General features: G+C 37.7%; 1 protein-coding gene across 3 annotated transcripts; it reads right to left on the bottom strand.

The window, feature by feature from the left end:
* Positions 1-124: 124 nt before the first annotated feature.
* IREB2 (iron responsive element binding protein 2) lies at positions 125-26,201 on the bottom strand. Of its 3 annotated transcripts, XM_026068203.1 has the most exons (22): positions 26,057-26,201; positions 25,543-25,632; positions 21,974-22,139; positions 20,637-20,774; positions 18,363-18,584; positions 16,614-16,683; positions 15,231-15,414; positions 14,562-14,701; positions 13,611-13,782; positions 12,061-12,161; positions 11,494-11,610; positions 10,169-10,328; positions 9,199-9,334; positions 8,416-8,500; positions 7,652-7,808; positions 7,221-7,345; positions 6,842-6,946; positions 6,459-6,601; positions 5,146-5,293; positions 4,935-5,057; positions 4,074-4,259; positions 125-3,435 (listed from the first exon to the last, which is right to left on the bottom strand). In XM_026068203.1, the coding sequence occupies exons 3-22, from the start codon at positions 22,054-22,056 to the stop codon at positions 3,325-3,327; spliced, it is 2,706 nt and encodes a 901-aa protein (XP_025923988.1). In that variant the 5' UTR covers positions 22,057-22,139; positions 25,543-25,632; positions 26,057-26,201; the 3' UTR covers positions 125-3,324. The 3 variants fall into 3 exon arrangements, with proteins under 3 accessions (XP_025923988.1, XP_025923989.1, XP_025923990.1); XM_026068204.1 differs by lacking the exons at positions 20,637-20,774; positions 21,974-22,139; positions 25,543-25,632; positions 26,057-26,201 and adding an exon at positions 20,597-20,616; XM_026068205.1 differs by lacking the exons at positions 18,363-18,584; positions 20,637-20,774; positions 21,974-22,139; positions 25,543-25,632; positions 26,057-26,201 and adding an exon at positions 17,344-18,340.
* Positions 26,202-26,275: the final 74 nt, after the last annotated feature.

A 26,275-nucleotide genomic window follows, 5' to 3' on the forward strand; every position in this document is an offset into this window, starting at 1 on the left:
AGCTGGACTGCTGCCTGATTATGCCCTTTCCTATTTACCCTGCCCCTTTCATACATACAATTATGGTGCCATTTTAAGTTAATTCCATACAATCTGTTCAAAATAGATGGTAGCATACAAGAACTGTGATACAATTTTCTTTATTAAAAATAATTTACAACATCAGTAACATTTTATGCACAATTGTCAGCAATTGAACTCTTAAGATATATCTATACAATACTTACTGAACTTAAAACTTACACTGTTTTGTTGGCTTTAAACAGCAGACATTGATTTGCAGTTTCTTAAATATGATTAATATACATTGTTTCATGTCCTTATACTTAGGTGTAAAATTGATAAACATCAACACTACCCCAAAGCTTTGTAGCTTGGGGGGGCAGGGTAGGGGAAGGAGGGATGAAAGGAGAGAAAACATTTAGAAAAATTGGGATAGATTCTTCTCCGAATCAAACTGGAGAGAGAATACTAGGTTAAATACATCTAACACACTGAGTCACTTCTTCAAAAAGGAGCATTTCCTCCTATGCTTTAAGATACTAGAAAGAGGTCTAATTGCACAAGGGGTTGTGCGATCACAGCAGTCCTCTAACTGATTTGTATCCTGCCGCTGCTGGCAAGCAGGCTTCGCTTTTTGATCATAAGCTAGTAGGATCCTAGCAGTGTGTTCAAAGTTAAACGTCTCTGCGCCACTGCCAGGTTACTGAACTGGACTTTCAGCGCTCACTGCGGCACGAGGCGAGAGGGGCAGGCACATCACCCACGGAGAATCAGGCAAGTATTATCTTCATTGGCAGGTCACTGCCACATGAAAAGCAAGAGCTGGGTACAGTAGCAGCGCTGTTCCTCCCGGCATCCACTACCCTTCAGCCTTACAGATCTGATGGGTTTGAGCCAGTCTGCGCAAGTCAGAAAGTCCCAACGCACCRCAGCACGTTTAGGGGTGGACACGCTGCAGCACAACAGGAGTCAAGCTTTAACAGCAGCTGCGCTTCGAGCTGTCTTTCATGGATTTTAAGGCATAGGAGTGCAGCAGAAAGTCACTATGGTAATGAAACCATCATGCCTCTTAACAGAGCTGACTAGCTTTAATTATTGACAATAACTTGTGGATAAGTCATATCCCTTTAAATTGCACTTAATTTCACAATACTGGTTTACCTTGACATGGCTTGGATCACTATCTCCTTCTGAAGCAACAAGCGTGCTATTGCAGGAGAGGGTGGGAGGCTGTGTTCCACTCGAGCATTAGCAGTTGCACAAGAGTTTTAAATAGCCATGTAGCAGTATTTCAATTTATCATCTGTATGAAGCATCATAATGTGTCAGCACTAAAATTCTATTTGCTCCCCAATAATGAACATGCATTTTCTTGAACTATGTCAAGAATATACTTTCAAGCTGGAAAAGAGTATTAGACACTGTCATACTAGAAAAAATCTGCTCATCAATAACTCTTGAAAAAATTAGCAAAAGTGTGCCACAGAACAAACTCAGTTGAATATAATATTAAAAATGCATTAATTTATTACCCATATCAGTGGTATGAATCACTGGAATGGTTATCTTGACTAAAAGAAAAGCACAGCAAAACTAGTGAAATATAGGAACAGATTATACAGAATTTCAAACTAAGGAGTTTTCCCCCCCCCCCCAATAAAGATTAAAGAAGATAAACCACAAAGTTATGCCAATGAAATCAAACTCATATGACATTTGAACTATCCCCCAAAATTAATATTTTATAATAATATAATTGTCAGTTTTTAGAAATGTCAGAAACATACTAATAGATTTTAATGGTATTCCTCTGTTAGTTTGCAAATCAACTGCTTAGTGTCTGGTGTAAGTTTAAAGCATATGTAGCAAAGATAATATAGTCCTCTTGAAAGTTCTGATATTTAAGATAACACTTATCAAGAGCAAAAATCTTAAAGCAAAATATTGTCAATTTATAGGTTATTGCAGTTTTCTCCTCCAAAAGAAGTTTATCTCTACATAACCACAAGCCATATTTTAAAATGAAGCTGTTCAAGTTACAGCAGCACAGAAATAGTGACCTGAAGCTATCAGTAGAGTCACTTGAACAGATTAGAAGCTATAAGTGTTAAGTTGTAAAACAGCTTTTTTGCAGAAACTGTGCATCTGCCATTAATATTAAATAGGAAATAGTGTTTTTTCATGTAAATGTGCTGACAACTGAATTTACAGCAATTGCAATGGCATAAGAATGAGATTTGTTCAGAATTCTGGGAACTTAACAGGAATCTGTCACTTGTTTAGACGAGCTGTAAAAAACAGCTTATTAGAAAGTATTAAAAGGCAATATGGCTACCTCAACTATTTAACATTTTACAAGTAAGTAGATATAGGCCATATTTAAAGCAGAGGAATTAAAACAATCCAAATGTGTTTTTAAAGATTTCAGAAGGTTAAAATGCTAAGGGAAGTACTTTGGCTAACAATACTACAACCAGTACAGCAAAAGCTGATGTCATAAAAAGGACAAACTGCACCCCGTAAAGCAGACGGAAGCTTTTCAATCGAAGCACACTAGCTTGCCAAAAAGCTGGGGAGCCACATTTAATCTGTGTGGAAAAAAAATTATTGCAGTTTTGGGTTTTTTTTGTTTTTGTTTTAAGATTCAGAGGTGTTGCCCATAAAAACTTCATACTTCTAGCACACAATGTTTCATAATGTGAGCAGTGTTAAATCAGCATCCAAATGGAACATATAATTCCATAATAAAGGTAAGAGTCATGGTCTATGATACAGGACACTATGGGCATCACATGGATCCCTTTTTGTTCAGCCCACATTTTAAAGAATAATAAATTCAAAACTGAAGGTCTCAACCTCTGGATGAAAAAAAAAAAAAAACTGTTAGTTTGGCCTTTAACATTCCATACCATCTGCTACCCTTAAACCAACAAACAGCAGTACACAGATTTACAGGTGCAAAAACTAAGTGGAAACAACTTCAGAAAATCATCTTACATAATAATCTTCAGCACAATCAGTTTCAGATTTCGCATAGTTTATTTACAAAATGGTCTGATAAAACATCCCCTCCATACTTACAGCTCTCTGCCACAACACACATGTTGATTTTAGCAATGTTTAATAGCACCATTAGAATATTATTTAAAATCAGGAAGGATCTTGTTGCAGTTACAATGATTCACAATCTTTTACATCCATGGACGAAGTAACTTTGCGCACACTAGGACTGTTTGCAGTTCCACAGTACAGATTCCTGGGTTCACACAAGGCATTTTCAGAATTACCAGTTATGCAAGGTACCCATATAGTCAGTAGCTACTATAAGAATCGTCGAGCCACAAAGTTTAGACTTCCACCRTATTTGTATAAAGTTATCTCCATATCATTTTCAAACAAGGCAATCGCGCTGAATACTTTTCCAGTGCTTGTCTTCAAAATAAAAGCAAGAAGAGAGAGACCAATTAAGAGTTTTACTTTCACTTTCCCTTGCTTATGGTCAGCTAACACTAAAACAACAAACTGCATTTAAGGCAAGCAAATTAAATCCTCTTATCTGCCTCTGCAGAACAGAGACACTGCTGGGGACAGAATGAAGGCTTATTTTACCCCACACAATTTGGGTCCAGCTGGGAGCATGCTATGCACCTACTGGCAGCTGAAAGAAAGAACTATTTCCCTAAGAGAAGAAGTACAAGGTATGTACAAAGTATACTACTACAGGTATACAGTTCCTTCAAGAAGGACGGAAAGCTGAAGCCTCTCTTAAGCAGTTGCATTCTTGCTTTTAAGAGCCTGAATGAGCCAAGATTCAATTCTACCCCAATAAARTGCACATGTACGGGGGTGGGGGGGGTGCACACAGAAAACAGTCAAGAATTTCAGGTTGTATAAAAGGTTGTGCAGCAAGAAGGCACATTAACTAAGATGCTTATATATTCTCTGGGAAGCTTCAATACCCATGACAAACATCAGACAAGACTGAGCTTCCTTTCAAAGACCATTAACATTTTTCTGCTTTCAACTGTCAGCATGTTCAATAGAGAAGTTAAAAAGTATTGCAAAGATACCTTAATATCCAAAGTCATTCCTGGTGACAGCTCTTGAGGGAACAATACAGAAAACTGCTCTCTGCCAGTGAGACCCAGAGTAGTTGGATTTTCCCCAGGAAAAAACTGAAGTGGAGCTATGCCAATTCCAATCAATTGACTTTTATGAACCTTCTCAAAGCTTTCAGCTAGAACAGCTTTAACACCCTGCAGAAATAAGTAATTTTCATATTTCAGTACAATAAGTTAAAAAAGTAAAATGCAGAAGCTTCAAATACTTTATTTTATGCCCAAACACCTCCAATTAAAGCTGAAGAAAACAGGTACTTTGAGCCCTGTAAGTAAGCAGGGAACATCTTTTACAGAAAGTTGATGAAAGCAGATAAACTGGAGTAGGACCATACCGTATGAAACACAAATTTAGAAGGCAGAGGGACAAGGCTGTAATTAGCAAGCAGAAAATCCCAGATGGAATCTAGTTGCTTCTATTACTCCCAAATTGTACAAAAGTAATTGGCTGACTAAGAATATATTTTCAGCAGTAGTGGAATCTGGATATAGAGTCTCCAATAGTTAGATGCTCAACACTCTACAGAGACTAAACATAAACCAGCACTAGATAAATATCTAATTTGTCTTAAAGTCTGGAATTCCTGTTTGAGAGTCAAAGCTAAGTTACGCATTTCTGAAATTCAGGTTTATCCTTCTGACCAGTCATTCACTTTATGAAGATTCTAGCAAAGAAACTACAGGTACATCTTTAAAAAAACATGGCATTCTATTCAAAATAGAGGACAATTTGTAAACACATTTATGCCCAAAACTAAGCAACATTTTGAAGTATTTCCAGAAAAAACAAACAAACAAAAAAACTAGCAGTACCAGTAAAAAAGGCCCTTTTGCAGCCCAGTCTCTTGAGCTACCAAGTCCGTACTTCTTTCCTGCTAAAATAATTACAGGGATGCCTTCTTTCTGGTACAACTCCGCTGCTTCAAACACATCTAGCTGTGGAATAACAAAGCAAAATAGTTTGAGCAAGTTCTAAATTCATATCACAGTTTTGGAGCAGTCACACAAATAAATATATTTTTACCGTTTGTCCTGATGGAAAGTGAATTGTTTTAGGAGCTGGTTTTCCTATGAATTTATTCAGAAGCTTGATATTTGCAAAGGTACCTCTTGTCATCACAGCATCATTACCTCTTCGAGCTCCGTAAGAGTTGAATTCACGAGGTGTGAGTCTACGATAAAAATTTAAAGGGAACAAGCAGTTTTAAAGATTTTCTGATTTTAAAACAATATTTTGATTGTTAGATAATTATTGCAGTATCTCTCAAAACTATTAAGTTTTCAATGCATGATGTAAAGAACTAATCTTCCAACAAATGTAATTATATTAAATCGCGAACAAAATTTTTAAATCATCGGTAGATTATTCATCAGCAAAGCTGCAATTTTAAATTCATTTTCTGTGACTTCTTTATAAAGTATTATCATTGAAACAGTATGGCACTTGCAGGAGAATTATGGGGTGACTATTCTAGGTCAAAAGAGCTGTCTAGGAAGAGAAGCACGTTTACTAATCATCTCACCTCTACCAGGATATTTATTAATAAGCATTGCGCCAAAGTGATAGCTTTACTCATACATCAAGCATCTATCTTGGGAGCAGAGGCCCATTAATTCTTGCTTCCCCGTAACACTACTCATTCAGACTGAATGCAATCCTTACAAGCAGAGCTCACACCAGTGCTTGTTATTCTGTCATGCTCCACTGATATCGGGATAACACACACACCCCTTTACAGTATAACAAGGTAATTTCTAAAATGCTGAGAGATATGCAACTGAGGAACTCAGCATCTTGTCATGTTGTGTCCCCTCAGAATTTCAACAGAGCTAAAAGGCACCCATTACCACTGGGGGATGCTGACTGATACAGAGGTAAGCCAGAGCACCCAATTCATATCTATAAAACAGAGCTGTATTGTTCAAATGATACGTATTTCTGGAACTTCTAATCCGTTCTGTGCATCTGTCTGATTGTTCTTGAGGCCAATAACAGTGACTAACTTAATATTAGCAGAAAACCACTCATCTGCTTTTTAAATTAGTAAGTTATTTTCGCTTTGGCATACATTTGGCAGCAGACATTACTGTAACATCAGAATGAGCTCTTTAAGAGGTCTCAGTTGTTTGTTGTAGCCTTAGACTGCAAGATACATTACTACTTTTATATGCCAGTAACAGTGACTATTCTGTTTTAACCATGTATAATTGCTCTTTGATGCAGACAGACATTTATAAAGAAAAGCAACAGTGATGATCAGTTATTTGACATGTGAAACAATCATCTGATCTAATTAGAAGTGTTTAATGCGAGTATTAAATACCAAAAATCCTTACCCTTTGTTGGTCAGATACTTAGCAGCAGCACTGCTCCTTGCAATGCTTCCAGCAGGGGATATGTGATCCGTAGTTACAGAATCTCCCAAATAGAGCAAGACATAGGCATTTTCAATTGGGTGTGGTGAAACCGGTTCTTTGGCCTAAAAGGAAGGAGAAAGAAAACCCACATATTTCCTCCAGGATTCTTAGAGACATAACTTATCTGTAATATATTAAGGCATACTGTTGTACAGGCTCCACTCATTCCAGTGATATTACAGTATTTAAGAGACTGAGAAATATTAATGCTAAGCAAATTTACTACTTAAACAGCCAATCTTTACTGGAATAGCTTATCCTTTGCTTAAATTTAGTGCATGTGGTAGACCCAAAGTACTTACAAGTTTATCAAAAAAGGAAGGACATCTGATGTAAGTAGATTTTAGATCCCAGGGGAATAAAGTTGACTCAGGTGCTTCCAGCAAGTTCCATCGTTTGTTTCCTTTCTACAAAAAGAAAAAACACAGAACAGAGAAATTGGTTTATGACATTTTTACATTCTGAAAGCAAACTTATTGGTGATTCTCTTCTGAACTTCTACTATATGCTATAAGATACCTTACTTTAAAAAAGTCCCTATTTAAAACAAGTGTCCATCTCATTTAAATCCTCCTTTATGGTACTGTAAAAAAAGACTATCCAATCATATTCAACTAGAAAATGTTATAAAGCTACAATGAAACTCAATCTAAGTTATTTAAAACACAAGACCTTTCTTACCTCCATTTTTTCTTTCAATTCTTTAAACATGGATGATATTACACACTCTTCCTCCACTGTATGAAGTTCTTTTCGAGTGGGCCAAATATCTCGTAAGTAAATACTTTTGCCATTAATGCCAACACCTGAATAAGATTTTAAAAATAATGGTAATTTTGAAAAACATTTATATTAGACTTCATATATTCAAACTCTCCACAGATGGTACCAGATATGCCAAGCACTTCATTAGTTAAGTGGATGTTTTGTTTCATCTGCTAGAAATACCAAGCATGACTAGAGACTTTCTCTTCAAATATACTGTTCTTTTACGCTCAAGTGCACATGAGGAAACCTGTTCTAGGTCTGCCCTAGATGCAGAAAGCAGTAGACACTGCAAGCCAAAGAGCCTCAGCCCACTTCTGAAATGTGAGATGTAAAGAAATAATTACCTAAAGGCTCAGTCTCGAAGTCTATTCTAACAGTGCCTGCTATAGCATACGCAACTACTAACGGTGGAGAAGCAAGGTAGTTGGCACGGACACAGTCACAGAGACGCCCTTCAAAATTCTTGGTTCCAGAAAGCACTCCACAGGCAACGATATCACCCTGAAAGGCAGAACCATATATATTTTTCAAAAGACTAATATTTGTTGGTACCTCAACAGGTTGTGCTTTTAATGTTCCACTTCAAATATTTACTCTCTTCAATTTAAAGGCATTCTGCTCTGTCTCACTATCCTTCCTCCTCCTCCCACCATCTCCTTTTCACTCTTGAACCACTGATGTGTTGACCTCTAGTTACTTCAGTGAACTCCTCTCATTTCTTACATTTTGCTTCTACCTCACAGCAGAAAATGCTGTAGCTGTTTATACACTGCTCATTAAAAGCAGTCAAGCACATAGCTCTTTAAAACCTGTTCCTCATTTATGATACAAAATCTACACATTTCATCCTTCATATGATTAGTCTTACATATTTATCTTACAATTGATATTTGTATGCTACAAAGACTGTTTACTACATTTATTCTACATAGCAATGAATTACTATGCTCTCCATCTGATATGCAGCAGATATGTAAAAACATCATGCAAAGTCCAAACCAAGAATAAAGTATCTTCTGCACAGATTACTGTATCTATCAATCACCTAACTGGATAAGAATCTGCTTTAATATTATATCTAAGTATTCACCAAGCCTTAGAGCTATACCTGTTTTATTGCATTCCTGATGGCTTCTGGCAAGGGAGCAGTGTTTCCAACACAGGTTGAACATCCATAACCAACAACCTCAAACCTACATTGAAAAATCCAATTAAGTAGCACATTAAATAATTAAGAACAACTTGTTAGTGGAACTTTTTGAAGATTTTTTTCATTAGTGATCACTAAGAAAAAGGTTTTTTTGGTAATTAGGCATTTTAGGAAGTTAATGACAGGGCATTTCACTGATGCAAGCAGAAAGTTACAAGATAACTTCTTGAAATTAATCAAGGTAAGTCAAACAGAATCTTAAGATATTATAGTTCCTTAAGTAAGGCAAAGCAAAGGCAGTAACATTCTTCACAGAGCACAGAACTGTTGCCGAATTATGAACATAATCTAACTATTGTTACTGAGAATCCCAAAACATGCTAAACACCCCATGAGGGCAGTAATGGCAAGAGACTAATACGGATTGTCCTGAAGAATTTCTATTCAGCTTCCACTTTGAAATATGTAACCATGTGCATCACGTGGAAGATTTTTTACACATGAATAGATCACTACTGAAAACCAGAGCTCAAAGGTAGTGATCTACACAACGTAAATTGTAAGCTGGAAACAAACCTCAGTAAAAGAAAAATTAAGATAACAAGCAGTCAAGATTGCAGACTAGTAAGTTTAAGAAACAGACAAACCCTCATGAACAGCAACCATATTTATCAGCCTGTATAAAACCCACATGTACTGTTTTTTCCTTAAACTACAAATGAAGAAGGAATCAAAACTTACCCAAGTTTACTGAGGTATGGTAATACTCCACTTGAACTGAGGTAATGTGTAACCATCCCACTACCTGGTGATAAACTTGTTCTTATGTAGGGCTTAACCACTAGGCCAGCTTCAACAGCTTTTTTGGCCAGAAGTCCTATAAAAAACAGGACAGATTATGTTTTGGATCTCCCTTAGAAGAATATCTGTACGATGCCACCTTAGTAAATTTAAGCGTAAAGAGATAGAGGACAAGTAAAACTCCATTTTATTAATTATTAAAACAACTACCTGTCTGAATAAAGTTACTTAACTTGTAACAATACAAGTCAGGTCTATGTTCCCATTCTTATCATGGAGATGCCCATTTTCTTTTCCATCAGAAAAGTTTCTTTTCCACTTTCTAACAGACAAGTCAATACTGACACAGACCACAGCCTTAGAGGGAAGCTTGTCTGGGCCACAGGGGACCTCAAAAGAAGAAAGCAAGGTCTGGGAGAGGATTAACTCTTCTGGGAAAATTGTATGCAGCCTGTGAGGGGCACACAACTAGCAGTTAAAGCTGAGAGCAGTCGTTTGCAGTTGGCTTGATTTCCAAATTCTGCTGCTGACTGTTCAGTCCAACTGCCATCCAGAGGTCATTTAGGACTGAGTCAAAGCTAAAGTCCACCTCCTGCAACAAGCGTGTCAATATGTGCATTCATCTGAAAGTAGCCCCAACCAGGCTACCTTTTGAAATACTACCAAATATAAATATTTTAGAACTACTGTCATTAATTCTGCCTTATGACACAAGCTCAGAGACTGTATTACAGCAAAGTAACTAGCTAATATGATCTCCAGAACATGTAACAAAACTAGGGTTAAAAATACATTCACAGTTAGCTTTCAGGTCAAGTCAATACCAAGAACCTACAAGAGTGAAGGTAAAGGCTGTGTAAACATGGGGGTAATATTAAGACCAAGTTAGTTCTCATCAGCCACAACATACCTGCAGCAAGCATGACAGATGGATTACAGTTATTTGTACAGCTGATTACTGCAGCAATGACAATACAGCCATGAGATAGCTTGTATTCATTTCCTTCATACTGAACAGGCACAATATCGTTCTGTTTTTCAGCTGCAATCTGAAACCCTTTAACACCAGACTAGATGATAAAAATACATGTTAGCAGTTATTATGCTATACAGAGTATGACATCACAGCAGGACCAAGTAAGCCCTTATTTTAGAATAATGCAATCAGCTGTCCCATTATCAAACCATAAACAGATTTTAAAAAAAGCCTTCAGTTCAGGCCTCACTCCCCCCAGACACACAGTGATCTCACCCTTTCTCCTTCATAATTACATTATTAACTCTGCAACAATTGTGAACTATTGCCAGTCAGAGCATGATCAACCCCCCACTCTTGTTTCCTGCTATACATGAAAGAATAATTCCTTATGAGCATATGTCTAATTTCATACAATATTTGTGTCTGAATTGGAAGCATACCCAAGATTTTAATTGGAAGAGGATTATAACTAAAAGCAGACCAGGTCCATTAAGATTTCACATCCTCCAGCTCCTTCAGCACTCAATCATCCATGATCAGTTATGGTTTCTTGCTCCTCCACAACTGATCATTCTGTATTATATACCTCATTACAAGCCAGAAGTGCTAAAGCCAATAGACTTATACTGAATAGTGTCTGTATAACAGTGTAGCAGAACCTGTTTCTGCTAATACTGTTGCTAGTCCCCAACCTTAAATGATGAAGATGCATCCCTATATAGCAAACAATAGAAATATGGGCTTCTGAGTGAAAGCATTTCCTCTATGAAGAGAAGTCAAGCTGCAAGCAATTAACTTGCTAAGACTGATGAAGCAGCAGTGAAGAAGCCAGAACACTGATCAGTTTCAAATCAAGTCTTTCTATATCTCCCTTAACATAAGGCAGATTGGGTTGTTTTTTTAATTCTAATTCTGTTTGGGAAATTAAGCAAAATCCAGCTGGTTTAAAAACTCTGAATAGGATAAACCTTTCCCAAGCTTACACTATTACTCAAGTTTAAGGTTTTCCTCTCTAGAATATTTTTGATCTAAACTATGAAATTAAGGATTTTTGAAGTTCATGTTCATGACAAGTATCTATGACCTACCAGCTACTACTCTAGGGACACTTGTCAAGCAAGACAAGAATGCCTTTAGATTCATAGTTCATAAAATAATAATGAGGGCTCAGCAGGTATGTAAAGAGTAMGTAATAGTACATTTATTCATGCAAATTACAAGAAGTATCTTTTGAAGAGTACATTAGTTGTACAAACCTTTTCATTTAAGCAGGCTTGGAAATCACTTTTCATGTTATTAACAGCCACTCTATCTTGGGACCTCTTGGGGCCACTGACATATGGAATTATAGAACTTAGACTAATTTGCACTACCTACAAAAAAAAAGACACATACATTATGAATCACAGCCTAACAATATATTTAATATGCTCTTTTGAGGCATCAACGCCCTATTTTGTGTAAAAACTGAATGTTCCAAGACATTAAAACTCAGGGCTTAAATTTTTAAGATTGCTCATTATAGAGGGCTATTGATCTTACTCAAGTGTTTTAACATTATCTCTAAATTTTCTGCCATCCACATGAGACTTACCTGGTCATCTGCAAGGACAAGGAATTCAGTATTTGTTAACAGGTATGAACATTCCCTTCCACCCCCACACTATGTTTTGCAGGCATACCCTGCTTCTCAAAACCATGAGTTAATAAATGCAACCTTATTAAGGCAACAAAAAGTACACTGGGATACCAAACAGTTCATCAACAGTAGTTACTCGTTAAAAGAATCAAATATAGGCAAAAATAAGTCATTCCAAACATACCTGGGAATACTCAGGTTCTCCAGAAGAACTCTCATCATTCCTAAATAACTTCACAGCTTTAAGATATGCTTCCATGACCTCAAGCTTGGCCTTGTCAAAACCTAAAGATGACATTTTCAAACATGAGAATAGTCATGCTAAAAAAAAAAAAAAAAAAACAGAAAAAACAACCTCCCCCCTCCCCCCCAAAAAAAACCTCTCAGAAGTTAGGACTGTTTCAAGCATATAAAATTATTCTTGTATATCCAGAGTCCTTGTTTTTCAAGGAAAACCACTTCCATGCCAAACGCTCCAGGAGCTATTCAGGAAGGATACATGAATTACAATATCTATGTGACTCATGTTTGTTTTTGTTCGTTAAAAAACACAACAAAACAAAAACCAAAAATCCCCACACAACTTAAGTTTTCTTCTTATATTAAGGAACAAAGTAAGTTGCTTCAACTCCAGCATAATTAAATCAGCAGATTTGTCCTTCAAGTTCATTAAGTTTTCCCTCTATTAAGATTTACTCAGTTAATACCGATTATGTTTAGTTGACAATAGTCAATACTACTGACTACTGTTAGAAAATCAGTTTTGCTTGCTCTGCACTGACCAGACAAAACATGTTATCAAAAGTGTTTAACTCACATTTAATATGACAGACTTTAGTTCCAGACAGGCTTACTAATACAAATGGACTTTTCTGGAGTTTGTTTGTTACCTTGTGGTTTTCTCTATTTGTTCAGGTTTGAGAATAATGGATATCTTTGTACCTTAGCTTAACATGTCAGTGAATTAATCCTCTCTCAAAGAAAAAGCTTGGGGGGGGGGAGGGGAAATCAGAAACGTGATTTATTTTGCAGTTTTACTTATTTCTCATAAACACTCTAGAAAATTGTTTTTTATTTTTGTAGGGAGCTTGCAGGTGGCTAAGACAACAAAAATAGGTGTTCATTTTGTATCCAGAAGACTGCTATTCTGTATACTTCTCAAAATATAAATGAGAATTTTCTTGCACTTCTTTTAGAGCTTCATATATTTTTCAACATCCAGAGTCCTTGTTTTTGAAAGCATAAATTGGGCAAAAATAATATAATGTTAACACATCAGGAATCAGGCAGATGAACCAGACTGGATGCAGACTTAAGGGCAAGGCAGCTCTTCACATGTCAGTGTCCATATATAAAAATTATGGCCCAAGTTAAATACACGGAATACATGGAAACAAAACAAGGAAATACCCATGCTAGTAAATCAGGTAAACAACTCAGACCCAAACACCACATATTAAGTGTCCCACAACATTAGCCAATAGTAAATAGGCATCGTACAGTTTCTGTGGTGGTTATTACTCAGGTGCATGAGATTCTACAGGGTAAAAACTGTAGCAAAGGAGAATCCATGCTATAGCTTGTTACTGTACAGTGCATTTTATACATTAGTCCCTAGTCGACACTCTGCAGAAAAAAAAAACACCATTTAAGATGCATCATTGGGTTTTATGCAAAAATATATTGCACCTAAACCACTAACACAATGAAACATTGTTTTAATTCCACCCTTACCTGTATGCTTTAAGTGCTTCAATGTCACATTATCAACAGGGAAAAAGCTCAGAATAGCACCATATTCAGGACACATATTTGCTATTGTGGTTCGGTCTGCTACAGAGAGCTGGGAAACTCCACTCCCAAAAAACTCTACAAATTTTCCAGCGACATCAGCTTGCCTAAGTTGCTGTTTAAAAGAACACAAGACAGTAACATCTGGAACATAAAGAGGTAAAATGCAAGCAGTGTTTGCTGCAACTTTAAGTCATGAACATTTAAGATGAAAGGCTGAAACCTTAAGACACATTTGCAAAAAACAAACCCCATAAAGATTCAGGGTTCTAAAATCTAGACTGGAAGTTGACATAACGAACACTGCCATCTGCAGCTTAGTTCTTCAGATTTCCTAGTCAAGAGCAGATAGATGCTTCTTAAAACATCATGTCAGAAACAAGTAGAAGAATATATTTTCAAAGCAATCAAAGCTCTTAAATGCTTTGACACTAGCTCTTCACCTACTAAAACAGAGATAGTTTGTGTGYCTCTGTGGCAAAACCCTGGCTTCAGAAGAGATATGCTAGAGTTAATGCAAGTGTATAACCACAGCCAGGCCCAGGGTCTTACAGAAGTTTTTTAGGAAAAAAAAAAGTATCCAGAAGTAGTTCTGGAGCTAGAGAAAAAGCCTACTTACTGTCAGTAAGTGGGGGAAGGGGAAAACATGGGACAGGATTTTTTTTTTTTTTTAATAAAGCGAAGGGACTATAAATATACCATTATAGCAGTAAAAACTCTTAGAGGACTTTTAAATAAAAAGAGTTTAGAGCTTATTAATATTTTTCTGTATAACCATGATTAAAGGTACGCCACAGATACTCTCAGCATTCAGTTCAGCTCTCAAACATCCCTGGTAGGGCTTGTAACAAAACTACAAAACTGGCGCTGCCTGGAGAGGCGCTGAGCTCTTACCTTCGTAATGCTTAGGACAATGTCTATGGACGTAGCAAGGGGGCTGGCCGTGCCGGCCAGTTCACACCCCACCACCTCAGGCAAAGTGAGCGTGACCGGCATCCCCAGCATCACTGCCTCCGTTTCAATCCCTCCAACACCTGGAGGGAGAATATTCGGTTGTTTGTCATCAGTTTAAGTATCTGACACTAAATATTTTGAAGCCCCCTTTAAAAACTAAGAAAATCCTTCCTATTAAGCTTAAAGGCTATAGCAAGAAATGCAGATGTTTTCTATTAAACATACGTATCTGGAAAATACAATCAAGCCAGACTACCACTGAAGTAGTTACACTTCAAACTTAACCTGAAAATACTTTATATCTAGTATTGACTTTACATGAAAAAAAGAAACGTTAATGTGAATTTTACACAACATGTACAAACAGTACCCATTTAATTGCTTTTTGGATTGCTTTTTGGCCGTTTTCTCTTTAAATTATAAAAAGCAGTTTCTTGATGGTGAGAAGTGTCAATTGAGGTTACATTTAGAGGAAAAACATTCTGAAGAATAATTCAAGACAGAATTTGTTATGCTTGAGATAGAAATATCCAGTGGGAAGAAAGTATTTCTCAATAATACTTTAATATGCCTTTCAAAGGGTTATCAAGTTACACTTAGCATACTTACCCCAGCCCAAGATACCCAAGCCATTTACCATGGTTGTATGAGAATCTGTGCCAACCACACTATCTGGATATAGGAAATCTTTAACTTCAAAAACAACTCTTGACAAATATTCCAAGTTAACTTGGTGTGCCATTCCAGTTTCAGGTGGAATTATGGAAATATTCTTGAAAACCTTCGAACTCCACTGTAATTGTTCCAAAACAAGAAAATTGTAAGAGGTTGTTATAATAGGTTGGATTTTTTCTTTCCCCAAAGATTTTTTTTTAGAACATAATTAAAATGACAGAACCAATATGCAATACAACAGTACTTGTTATTTAAGTGGCTTTTGCTCATTTGTGAAACAGAGCTACATGATACACCTGGATTTTATACATTTTTGATCATTAACAAAACCATTTACTCAGTTCCTATTGAGGACTGAATCAATAATTCATACCTACCTTTCAAAAGTCGGTCTGCACAAATGTGTTATCTTTCAATTCAAACAACTTATATTCGAAGAACTAAGACTAATATTTAGACAACAGAAACTAAGCATATATAGCAAAATTCACTACACATTTTACATCTCTGGATGAGGCTGAAGATGCAATTTAGAAAAGTGTCTTGCCTAATACAAACTCAAATGTTAGATTTGAGAAAAGTTGACATGAAAAGTGGTAACAAAGTGTTTAGTTTAGCAATTTCCCTCTTGAATAATGTAAAAGCTAATTGCAAGTTATAGAAAGATCTCCTAGTCCACCTGTACACAGGGATTTGGGTCATCGCACTGGATTCCTGGACTGTGCTACATCTGTGGATGGTGATCAGACACCAGTGTTGCAAGTCTCCAGCTAGCAAAGAAACTGATGTTCACCACACAACACTTGCACTAAGCACAACTCTACCAGCCCTGCTGCCTAGCTCGAGAGCAGCAGTGTCTTAACACCGGCTGCTGTTCAACACTAACTTCAGTAAGATTTGTAACAGGACTTTGGATAAACAGACCTTTTATCCAGAAGCTCACTGAAAAGACCTCATAAGTACTAACGCTTCTTAAGTATCCACTTTGTCCACTGGTCTTTACACTGACAAGAACCGAATCAAACAGTACAAGTTTTTTTTAAATCAAGAGTTACAAAATATATTCTCTCCCCCTTAAGCAACACCTAGGTTTAGGTCCTCTGCTTGCCTAACAATATAATAGCTATTCTTTAACTTAAAGCCAAAGCCCATATTATTAGCCAATTTCCTGTTCACACAGGAAATTCGGATTTGAAAGTCTGACATTTCCAGAATGATTACATTTAAATTAAACACATGAACACTGGCAGACAGACAAACAGAACATAATATTAAACCACCACAAACAATACAAAGCCCACAGGTACACAGACATACCTTAAAAAACTGAAGCCTCTCTCTATTCCTGCCAAATTCCATCTCTTGATTTTTCAATACTGTCTCAGGCCTAGGAAGATACCAAGTTTACAAACACCACCAAAATTTGTTTCAAATTACAGAAGAACAAGTTATTTTCAGTTGTTTGATGAAAGACTCATTTAAGTCTGCCATTTGCAAAGTTTGAAGTTAGTCGTTGTTAGAACAAAGATAATTCCTCCCTTGCAGGAAGCTCTCTCTAAACAGTGGAAAAATAACTGATTTTGTCTGGGCTGTGCTTGATGACCAGGTTTATTCTAGGTATAGCCTACCTAAAGCAAATCATCTCAAATATACCCACTACAAAAGAACTATTCCCAACATGTACTACAATATAGGGAAGCTATTTTTTCAGTCAGTACGCTTACAGGTTGCACACCTTGAAATTCAGTTCTTGGAAAGAACCAAGGTGTCCACTATTTCATGTAAAAAAAAACAACCTTCCATGTTCAATTGTAGTCCTTTAGTAGCCAAGTAGAACATTAAGACAATTGTAATTATCCTCCACTCCTGTATTTTTTCCTCCAAGCCCCATTTTTTATTCACAAGTACTCATCAGTAGTCTCTTAAAACAAATCTTTTATAAGCATTATTTATGGAAGTACTGATCTTCATTATGAAGGAGTAATCCCCTGATAATTTTGAACGAATAACCTCTGCTTTGAGAGAGTGGACAGGGACGGGAACATACTTGTTTAATAACAGGAAGGAAAAAGGTCCTTCGTGGGGTTCTAGAGGTGTTTTTACATCATGACCCTTCCTCCTCTCTTCTTTGCAGAGTCAGGAGGTCACTGGCTATGTCGCTTTGCAAAGCCCGGCAGGATTGTCATCGTTCACACTGCAGCTTAATGAATACCACTGCTGTTTTGCTGCCAGCAATATTGGTATTGCTGAAAACACCACTAATTGTGTTACTGCACCTGCACCAAGGAGGAACATTTGCACATCTACAAAGTTACCAGGACAGTCAGTAGCCTACTACTGCAGGCCACTGATTTGATCAGCCTTTAAATTCGACACATCAGGAACAGCAAGACAGGAATCTAGACAGCCTATCAGAAAAATAGAGGTGGCAGCTGAAAGAGAAGGATGATTCCATGGAATTGTCATAGATTGAGTAGCACAAAACGATCCACTGACAGTACTGAAAATCTGGAATAGGCAGACAGATGAGGTCCCTCTGTGCCATTACATACACAGCCAGGACGTACAGTGAATTTCAACTCAAGCACAGAAGGACTGAGACATTACTTAGAACCTGGGGGACTATGCATAGGCTATTTCCTAGTTCACCTGGAAAAGCTGGAAACTTCTGCAAAGCTTCTACATGAAGACTAAAATTTACTTTTAGCCCTAAACCAATGCTTCACTGAGGTTTACTTTGTAATTTACAGAGGATTACTCCCATGCTTTCTTTTCCTTGTAAGGAAGTAAGGGAAGTCTCCAAATTCAATTTGAAATGACAGCCATGAGTCAGACAAACAACCATCTGCACTGTGTTTACTAAAGTCCTTCTTTTCAAAAAATATTTAGTGTAGACTAATTCAGATCTACTGCATCAGACATCCTTCTAGATGCTAAAACCTGTCTCTGGCATATGTGAAGGAAAGTATAAAGGGATGTTTAGAAGAGTCGCATCTCTAAATTGTCACAGGTAGTGCTTAACAACAGAAAAGGGTGCAAATAATTAATAAAAGGGAACTTTCATACTCAGGCACCGGCTGAAGATGAAAAGGACACAGGATAGGTGTATTCTCAATCTGTGCAGAAAATTGTCCTGAGTTGCGACTTGAATCTCCAGCACCACACGGCCCCTTGCAACCTGTTTGACCTCTGCAAGGTAACTTCCGAGGCTGTGCTTTAAGTGGAGAAAGCTTTGCCATTGGCTTCTGTGAATCGCCACCTCCAGGATTTGGAGCATTCTGTATTGCACTGTAACATTGAATAGAAGAATAATTTAGACATCAGTTTTATTTTTGCAATCCCTTTAATGACTATTAAATATTACCTAAAAAATAAGCCATTTTATTACAGTCCTAAAGCAAACTATCATTGGATATGCTTAATTAACTAATGTATTATGGAAATCTAAGATATTTAAATGAAGTGCACTGAATTGTCTAAGAGATTAACATGACAAATAATTCCTTCAACTTGTTCACAACAGACCAGAGTTCTTTATAAGCAATATTGCTAGGGCTGAACTCAGGGCTTTAACTTTGAAGCTGTAGGAAGAGCCTCATCCAAGCGATGGACTGGCCAAGCATGTTTCTTCTTATTCTCTAGGGCAGTACTGTGCATGTTTTGTTCAATCCACGAGAAACGACTACAAATGAAACTTCCTCAAGGAAAGAAGCACTCTGACATTTAATTAGGCTTTTGATAAAATTCTTAAAGGCTCAGATAAAATTTATATGCTATTCAAACCACACAGATATATGATAGAGAAAAAAGGATTTTTTTTTTAAGTCCATATAACATGCTACCCTCTATTCATGCTATATTTGGTCTTCTCATGAGAGCAAAGCAAGCTTGTTGTGAAAAATAAGTGACTTTTAACCTATTATTTACCAAATCATTGATTTGTCATTAAAGGCACTGCTTTTTTCTGCTTTAATAAAAAGTAAAGATAGTTGTTAGACTGCAGGATACTGCATGGGTTCAGAGGATACCTTGCCTAAATCCAAATTCAGTCCATGAGCCTCTGATAGGCCAGAGATGGAAGCTATATAAAAGCAGCACAAACCACCCTGTAGCAAAGGTGTTCTTATCATATGCCAGCAGCTGCTGAGATGCTATAAGCTTTCCAAATGCAGAACTGCAGGAACCGGATTTATCATTTAAAAGCAGCATGTTGATACCTCTTGCCAGCAGTTGGTCTTTCTGATAATATTAGGCTAGCCTAATTGCAATTGAATCAGCTGTCCCTCCAAGCACAAGAATGGACAGTTCACAGAACTGAAACAACACAGATCAACCCACCGAATTTACACCTTGTTGCTTTTCATTCTTCTAAGCTACTAACAAAACTGAAATAGTGTACGTATTTGGAAGGTCTACAGAAATAGAATTCATACGCATACCTGTTTTATCACAGGCTTTTTCTCTGAACTAAAATTCCTAGAGAATTCAAGCAATTTACACAATTCTGCCCCATTTTGGAAGTCTCCATTGTGTGAAGTGGGGGGAAGGAGCTGTATTATTTACTTAGAGAAGTTAGGCAAACACTGAATAAAATGCAGGTTTTTCCTCTCCTGCCAGGTGTTATGTTTCTGGCACAAGGCAACCTCAGGCTGGTTTCGCCACACCACTGCCTGTCAGAAAAGGAGAACTTGGTTGTCAGTTTTCCAGCCCCTGACACTCCCAGACTCCTGCAAGTACACTTCCCTCTCCACGCAGTCTTTTCATCGGTAGCAAAATCCAGGCCTACACCAAATCACAGCCACAACATAATTACAATCTTTCCACAGGTCCAACAGGACGGCAAGCCACTTCTCCAGAGCTCTGACAAGGCAGTTATATTTAGAATAAAAGTTTGTGTAACATTAACAGTAAAAACAGGGCAAGGCAAAATTAAAAACCAACTACCTCTGCCTCATTCTCTTAAGACATACTATTTTCTGGAAACTGTGCCAGATCCAGTTATTTCAGTAGTCTTTGCCCAGAACCTGTGTTGTCAGTCAGCTTGATCCATAGCCCYGACAAGCATCCCTCCCCTCCTTCAAGAGGGGCATTTTTATCCAGAAGGCCTCTTTCAGGCAAACATCCATTTACAGTGTGCAACTCCCGTTGACGGATTGGTATACTGAGCGCACAGAGAGGTTAAGAGGAGCCTTAGACCGTCAGGTCTAGTTGCAGGCATCCACACATGACAAGGGATTTACTGAGCATGGGTGGTACTAAGGCTGGACTGAATTCATACTTCAGAATCAAACCCCTTGTACCAGACAAAGATTACAGCTCATCAAAAACGTGGTCCATCACCATTTGCTGAAATCAATCTGCAGAGAATGGTCAACAGTGAGATCAGTCGGGCAGGCAGGATTGACTTTCACAGGATCTCCTCCAGCATTTCTCACCGCTTCCCTCATGGCAGCAAAATCCACCATTGCAGGAATTCCACTGACGGGGAAAAAAACATAGTACAGTACCATAAGACATTAACTCACTAAAATAAAGCTAAATATACAAGTTTATTTTTAAATCTAAGTCTAGATCTACCTGAGTTCTATTTCAGATAATAAGCCCCTAATATTTTATTCTCTAAATTTTAAAGAGCTTGAAATATATTTTTAAAAGTTAATGGAGTAGGTATTTATACATAACAGGCAACAGCATGCTTTAAGGTAATGTACCAAACAAAATACAGGAACACCTCAAAGAACAGAATTACATTTGCTCTTTTGTCTTGCTATGCTTCCGACGTGTGACAGTACTTTATTATAACACTCATTTTTAGATACTTTTTACCTTTATAATACAAAATTGCTATGTGAACAAATGCTTGTGCTATACATTTTAATATCTTGCAATATATTATGACTCTTCTTACAGAACCAGTCATTTCTGAAGCACAAAGCATTTTACAGAAGTAAATACTCTTACAGTTATAAGTGTACCTAAAATACAAAACCGAGGTGAGAATAATGCTTGCATAACTCAAATACTATATAAAATTTTCTTGATTTTGCTTGCAGAGCAGAAGTTACTGTTATTATTACTATCCTAATTCCTTTTCTACTTCTCCAGCTTCTTGATAAACATATAGTTAATGAGTCAGCAAAACATCCTAAACTTAAATTTGCAAGTTGCTGAAGGTTTGCCCTTTTAGCTATTCCATATTCAAATCAGAAAAAAATTAATATCCTAAAAGCTTTCTTTTTTAATAAATGCATTATTCATGGTTTCAATGGCATTTCGTATACCTGTGGAGCAAGCAGTATTTAATCTTCAGTTAACTCTATATATTTCAATGAACCACCAGCCATTTGGCTACAGTCAAAATGTCACCGCTTCCATTTGTGTTTTGGCTCTTATTCTGTCAAACATTCCTTGTAGGCTGACACCCTCACCCTCACCAACCTGCACTAAAACCAGGGTACTCTATGGAGCAACTCCTATTCTTGCATCCCATGCAAATATCACGATACATTTACCAGATAGCAGAAGCAGTGCGCATGTTTCTATTAAGAAAAAGAGATACTTCAGTAGCAAAAGGCTGGGTCCTGTTTATTCTCAAGCTAAAGTATCATTCATACTGCTCAGTGAGTTTCCACAGATTATTGCAGAAGTTTTGGCAGACACACACACACACCACTTACGTAAAATCTTGAAGAACAACTCTGGCAGGACAGAAGGGCACTTCAACATTATTCTGCTTTGTTTTCCAGTCTAAAATGTTCATAGCATCTGTTTCTTTCACTAAGAAGCCATCGCAGTTACGGACACTGGATTCAAACAACACTCGTATGGAATAAGGCAGAGTATCTAGGGCAAGGCAAAGTAACTGACTTAATTAGTGCAACACCTTCAGCTTATGTACTTAAAAAAAAATTTACAGTCTCACATTTCCGAAGAGTTCTGCTCCAGCAATTTTCAAAGCTTACAGCTAATCCAAATCTATTTGTACGGGCACAATTTAGTCATAAATAGCACAGAGGAAGTGAAGGGGCAAACAGTAAACAAATGCAAACTGGGGATGGGAAGAATTAGAGCTACAGGAGCCTGTTTGTCCAGTTGCTTCTGGTTTTGATCTTCATTATACAATATGGAAGAGCAAGCTGCGTAACGTACACATTGCAGAAGAGGAGTTTTCATATGGGGTTTGAATGGAAGAAGCCAGCGGCTTGACTGTGTCCTATCAAGACAGTGACATTTAAGGCGGCACGCTATGCTGGCAGGACAGAGATGCAAGGAATCCAGAGCTGGGATTACTGACCAAACGGAATAGGTGAAAGGCAGTAACAATCAGTATATTCCAAAAGTACTCTGCATTGCAAGCTTTACCATGCAATTACTTGAGACATTAAGCCAAAAGCAATTAATACCAGAATATCTTCTTCTACTTTCATACAAACAGTGACACGAAGACCAGGAACTATTCTGACTTGCGCTCTAAACTTAAAACATATTTCATAAAATATGAAAAAGAGCAGCATTTCATTAAATGCAACTTTAGTTACTTTGTTACTGGTCTGGGTTACAGATCTAGAAACAGCTTTCATGGGAAAATTTAGGGAACTAGAAACAGTGGAAAAAAGGGAAGAGAAAAGAAGAACCACAAGTCATTATTGACTGAAAATAAAATCAAGATCAATTCACATTCTCCCCAAATATCATTCTTTTCCACATAATTCAAGTAGGCAAATGACATTACAATAACAGTGAGAAATGTTAGTTGGATGAAGAGGTTTAAACAGTTAAGCAACTTTGTTTTGGGGAGGGAAAAAAAAAGGCAAAGAAAAAAAAAGTTTTGCTGGTCTTAACCTAGCCCACAAGTTTGTCTACAAACTATTAACATAGAATTTTGACTCTGTTCTCATTAGGCATTTTTGTCAGATATTATCTATTATTGTCTAGTTAGACAAGTCACTCAAAATATAGAGGTGTCATTAAAAACGTGTCCAAATCTGCTGTAATGCCACGACTCAATTTAACATCTAAATTAGCAGAATAAAACTGGTTTGTTTTTTCTTGGATTAGCAATACCATGGCAGCACACCCTTGCAATGACGAAGGCTAACTGCACCGTGGGCTGCTTAGCAGCCATCAGGTATGGGAAGGGATTATCCCCCTCTGTTAGGGGCTCACAGGGTTGCATCTGCAATCCCACGTGGGCAGTTCTGGCCCCCCAGGACACGAAAGATCTCCAAAGATGGGAGCCCTTCACTAGATGCTCTCCAGAGATGGCTATGGGGTTGCAGCACCTGACATACTGGCATGGTTGAGGGAACTGGGTGTGCTCGTCCAAAGCTGACGGGGGGGACGAACTCTAGTCTTCCTCAGCCTAACAGATCTGTCGAGAAGGTGAAGCCAGACTGTTCTCAGAAGTGCACAGAGAAAGGACAGAAAACAGCCACCAGTTGCTGCAAGGGACATCATGGTAGGGCATAAGGAAGAAGCTCACCACGCGGGTGCTTACGCACTGGAGCGGGGGGGCCCAGAGGCACTGTGGAATCTCCCTCCTTGGAGGCTCACAGAGCTCAAAGGGGAAGTTTCACTAGCCTTGGAGGTAGCCCGGACCGGACCTCTGGAGGTCCCTTCCACCCTAAATCATCCTGCGGTTCTGAGGTCCTTCTAGCTACAATTTTCCCCATCACTGAAGATGATTTTAAACACTAGAAAACCAGATTCTCCCTAGCAAATTGGCAAATAAGTCAATTAACATTTACATTAGAAATTTAATTACCCTAAATAGGCACTTATTGTCAGAGTAGAGTCAGAAGCACCAAGATAGAGGGCAAACAGGCAAGACCCCAAATGAATGTTTTAGCAACAAATGCAATGAGCAATTCCAGATGCAGGATTTCTTACCAATGTTGTCCCACACTGTGCTTCAGTTTTATTTCATATTAATATCTTGCTAATATGTGGACAATGATGCTACCAACTTCTGTACAGAAGTTTGCTGGAAGAGACTCCTAGTCTATTTTCATATTCCTTCTTTGAGTATGTTTAGCAATTTCTGCTGCTGCCTGAAGCTTTACAGCACATCTAGACAGAAAATACTGTATTCTGTTTCAATTTCTACTACTGTCAACAAGACCTCCAAAAGCTGCAGCAGAACTGTCTGGTTCTGTTACTGTCATTCTGCTGCTTCTTCCTGGACAAAATCACAAACAGAAGTGTTCTACCTCCAGCTTATGTTCTTATGCAAAATATTAACTTCATTATTACAAGACGTAGAAATTTGCAAGAGCGCACAGCTGTTGCACAAAATTTGCAGCAGCCATTGCTCCACAAGAAAGGGCTCTCCTCTCTCTTCCCTTCAAACAATGGGGAAGTAATCCCTGCTGTCAAACACTGGTTTACAGTGACATACCCATGGGTAATTTTTTTGGTTAATAAATGCATCATGAATCCTGTGAACACAGGAGAGTAATACAGATCTGACAAAACAGGACAACTGAAAAATCCCAAATACCTTTAATATGCACCTTAAGTAGACATTTTAGGAGTTGAATATGAAAGCAAAGGGAGAGAATAAATGATCAAAGCATACTTTCATTACAAGAGGAAAGCCTATTCCAGATGACACTGATCTATAGCTATTCTCCATCCACATGCCTTCTCCTCCCTCATTACATACATACATTCATTTTTTAAAAGGCATCCAGACACAGAGGCCCAATAAAAATCTTTTTGACACATATCACTTAGTGATATATTGCATACTAATGACACATGGAGATTAAGCATTCGTCTGTACGCCACAAAAATTCATCCTTCTGCAACAGTTGCAATAGAAGCTATGCTCCACTATCTGAAGTTACTAATAAGGTGAAGCTTGGATACCAAGAAGCAGTAAAAAGTGATAGTAAAATCTATATTTATTTTTAAAGTACCATTTAGCAGTTTTCTGTGACTTCATTGTTTCCAAAGGAGATTACCCTGATTTGGAGCATTGCCTAAAACTCCAACACCGCCCATAATCTCCCCCTAACTGAAAAAAGCTACAAGAAATATTCTTTTCATCCCCCACCCCCCAAACTGAAGTTGATATTATTCAACTTCATACAGCAATAATAGATTGGAAAATTATATGCTTTCAAATACACCTATTAAGAATTCCTGTACTCATGACTGTACCCCCTAATATTTTACAATAATAAGGGGTACATGTTTGCTAATGGTACTATGCTAATTACCAACTGTTAAGAAGTTTCATTACCATATTTGGTGCCTCCAAGCTTTGAGACATTGTAGAACTTCTTTTGTGGATAGTTTCCTAATGCTTCAATTATGGGCTGGTAAGGGATTCCTGGGGGGAAAATAAATAAATTATTGATACAAAAGAACAGAAGGTTCAAGCACTGATAAAACCAGATTTTGATTTCTGACTTTACCAAAAATAATTTTCTTATATGACTACAAGTAAATCGAATATAGAAAGGTTTCTAAAGGGATTAAGGCACCTAATGATACAGATGTGTGGCTACCATGATTTTTAAAAGTATAATGGTAGACACATCTGTTTGCACAGCTAGATGCCTAAATACAGATTTGACCTTTACTGCTTCACTTCACCATCTACAAAACAGGATAAACGGTGCTTTACCAACTCAGATGAGAAACACAAGTCATAATAGAGTAGAAAAATAAAGCATTAAATGCTCAGATAACGACGAGCAAGCAAGAGACAAAAATAAACCTCAAAACAGACATTAAGAGGTGAGGATAGCTACCTTTTTAAAAAGCAGTTTACAAAAAGATCATTTTCATGCAAATGCTAGCAAACTAAATGGACACTGCCACTAACAACAATAATATCAGGCCTGAAGAACATCGCGTACGGAAGCTAAAGGAGTTACAGCCCGGGCACCGAGCTCAGCGCCGCCGCCGCGGAGCCGCCAGCCGCCGCCGCGGCCCTTTGTGCGCGCTGCGCTCGGGGCCGAGGCGGCGCC

Source organism: Apteryx rowi, unplaced genomic scaffold, assembly GCF_003343035.1.
Source record: "Apteryx rowi isolate R43461 unplaced genomic scaffold, aptRow1 scaffold_27, whole genome shotgun sequence".
NCBI classification, from domain to species: domain Eukaryota; kingdom Metazoa; phylum Chordata; class Aves; order Apterygiformes; family Apterygidae; genus Apteryx; species Apteryx rowi.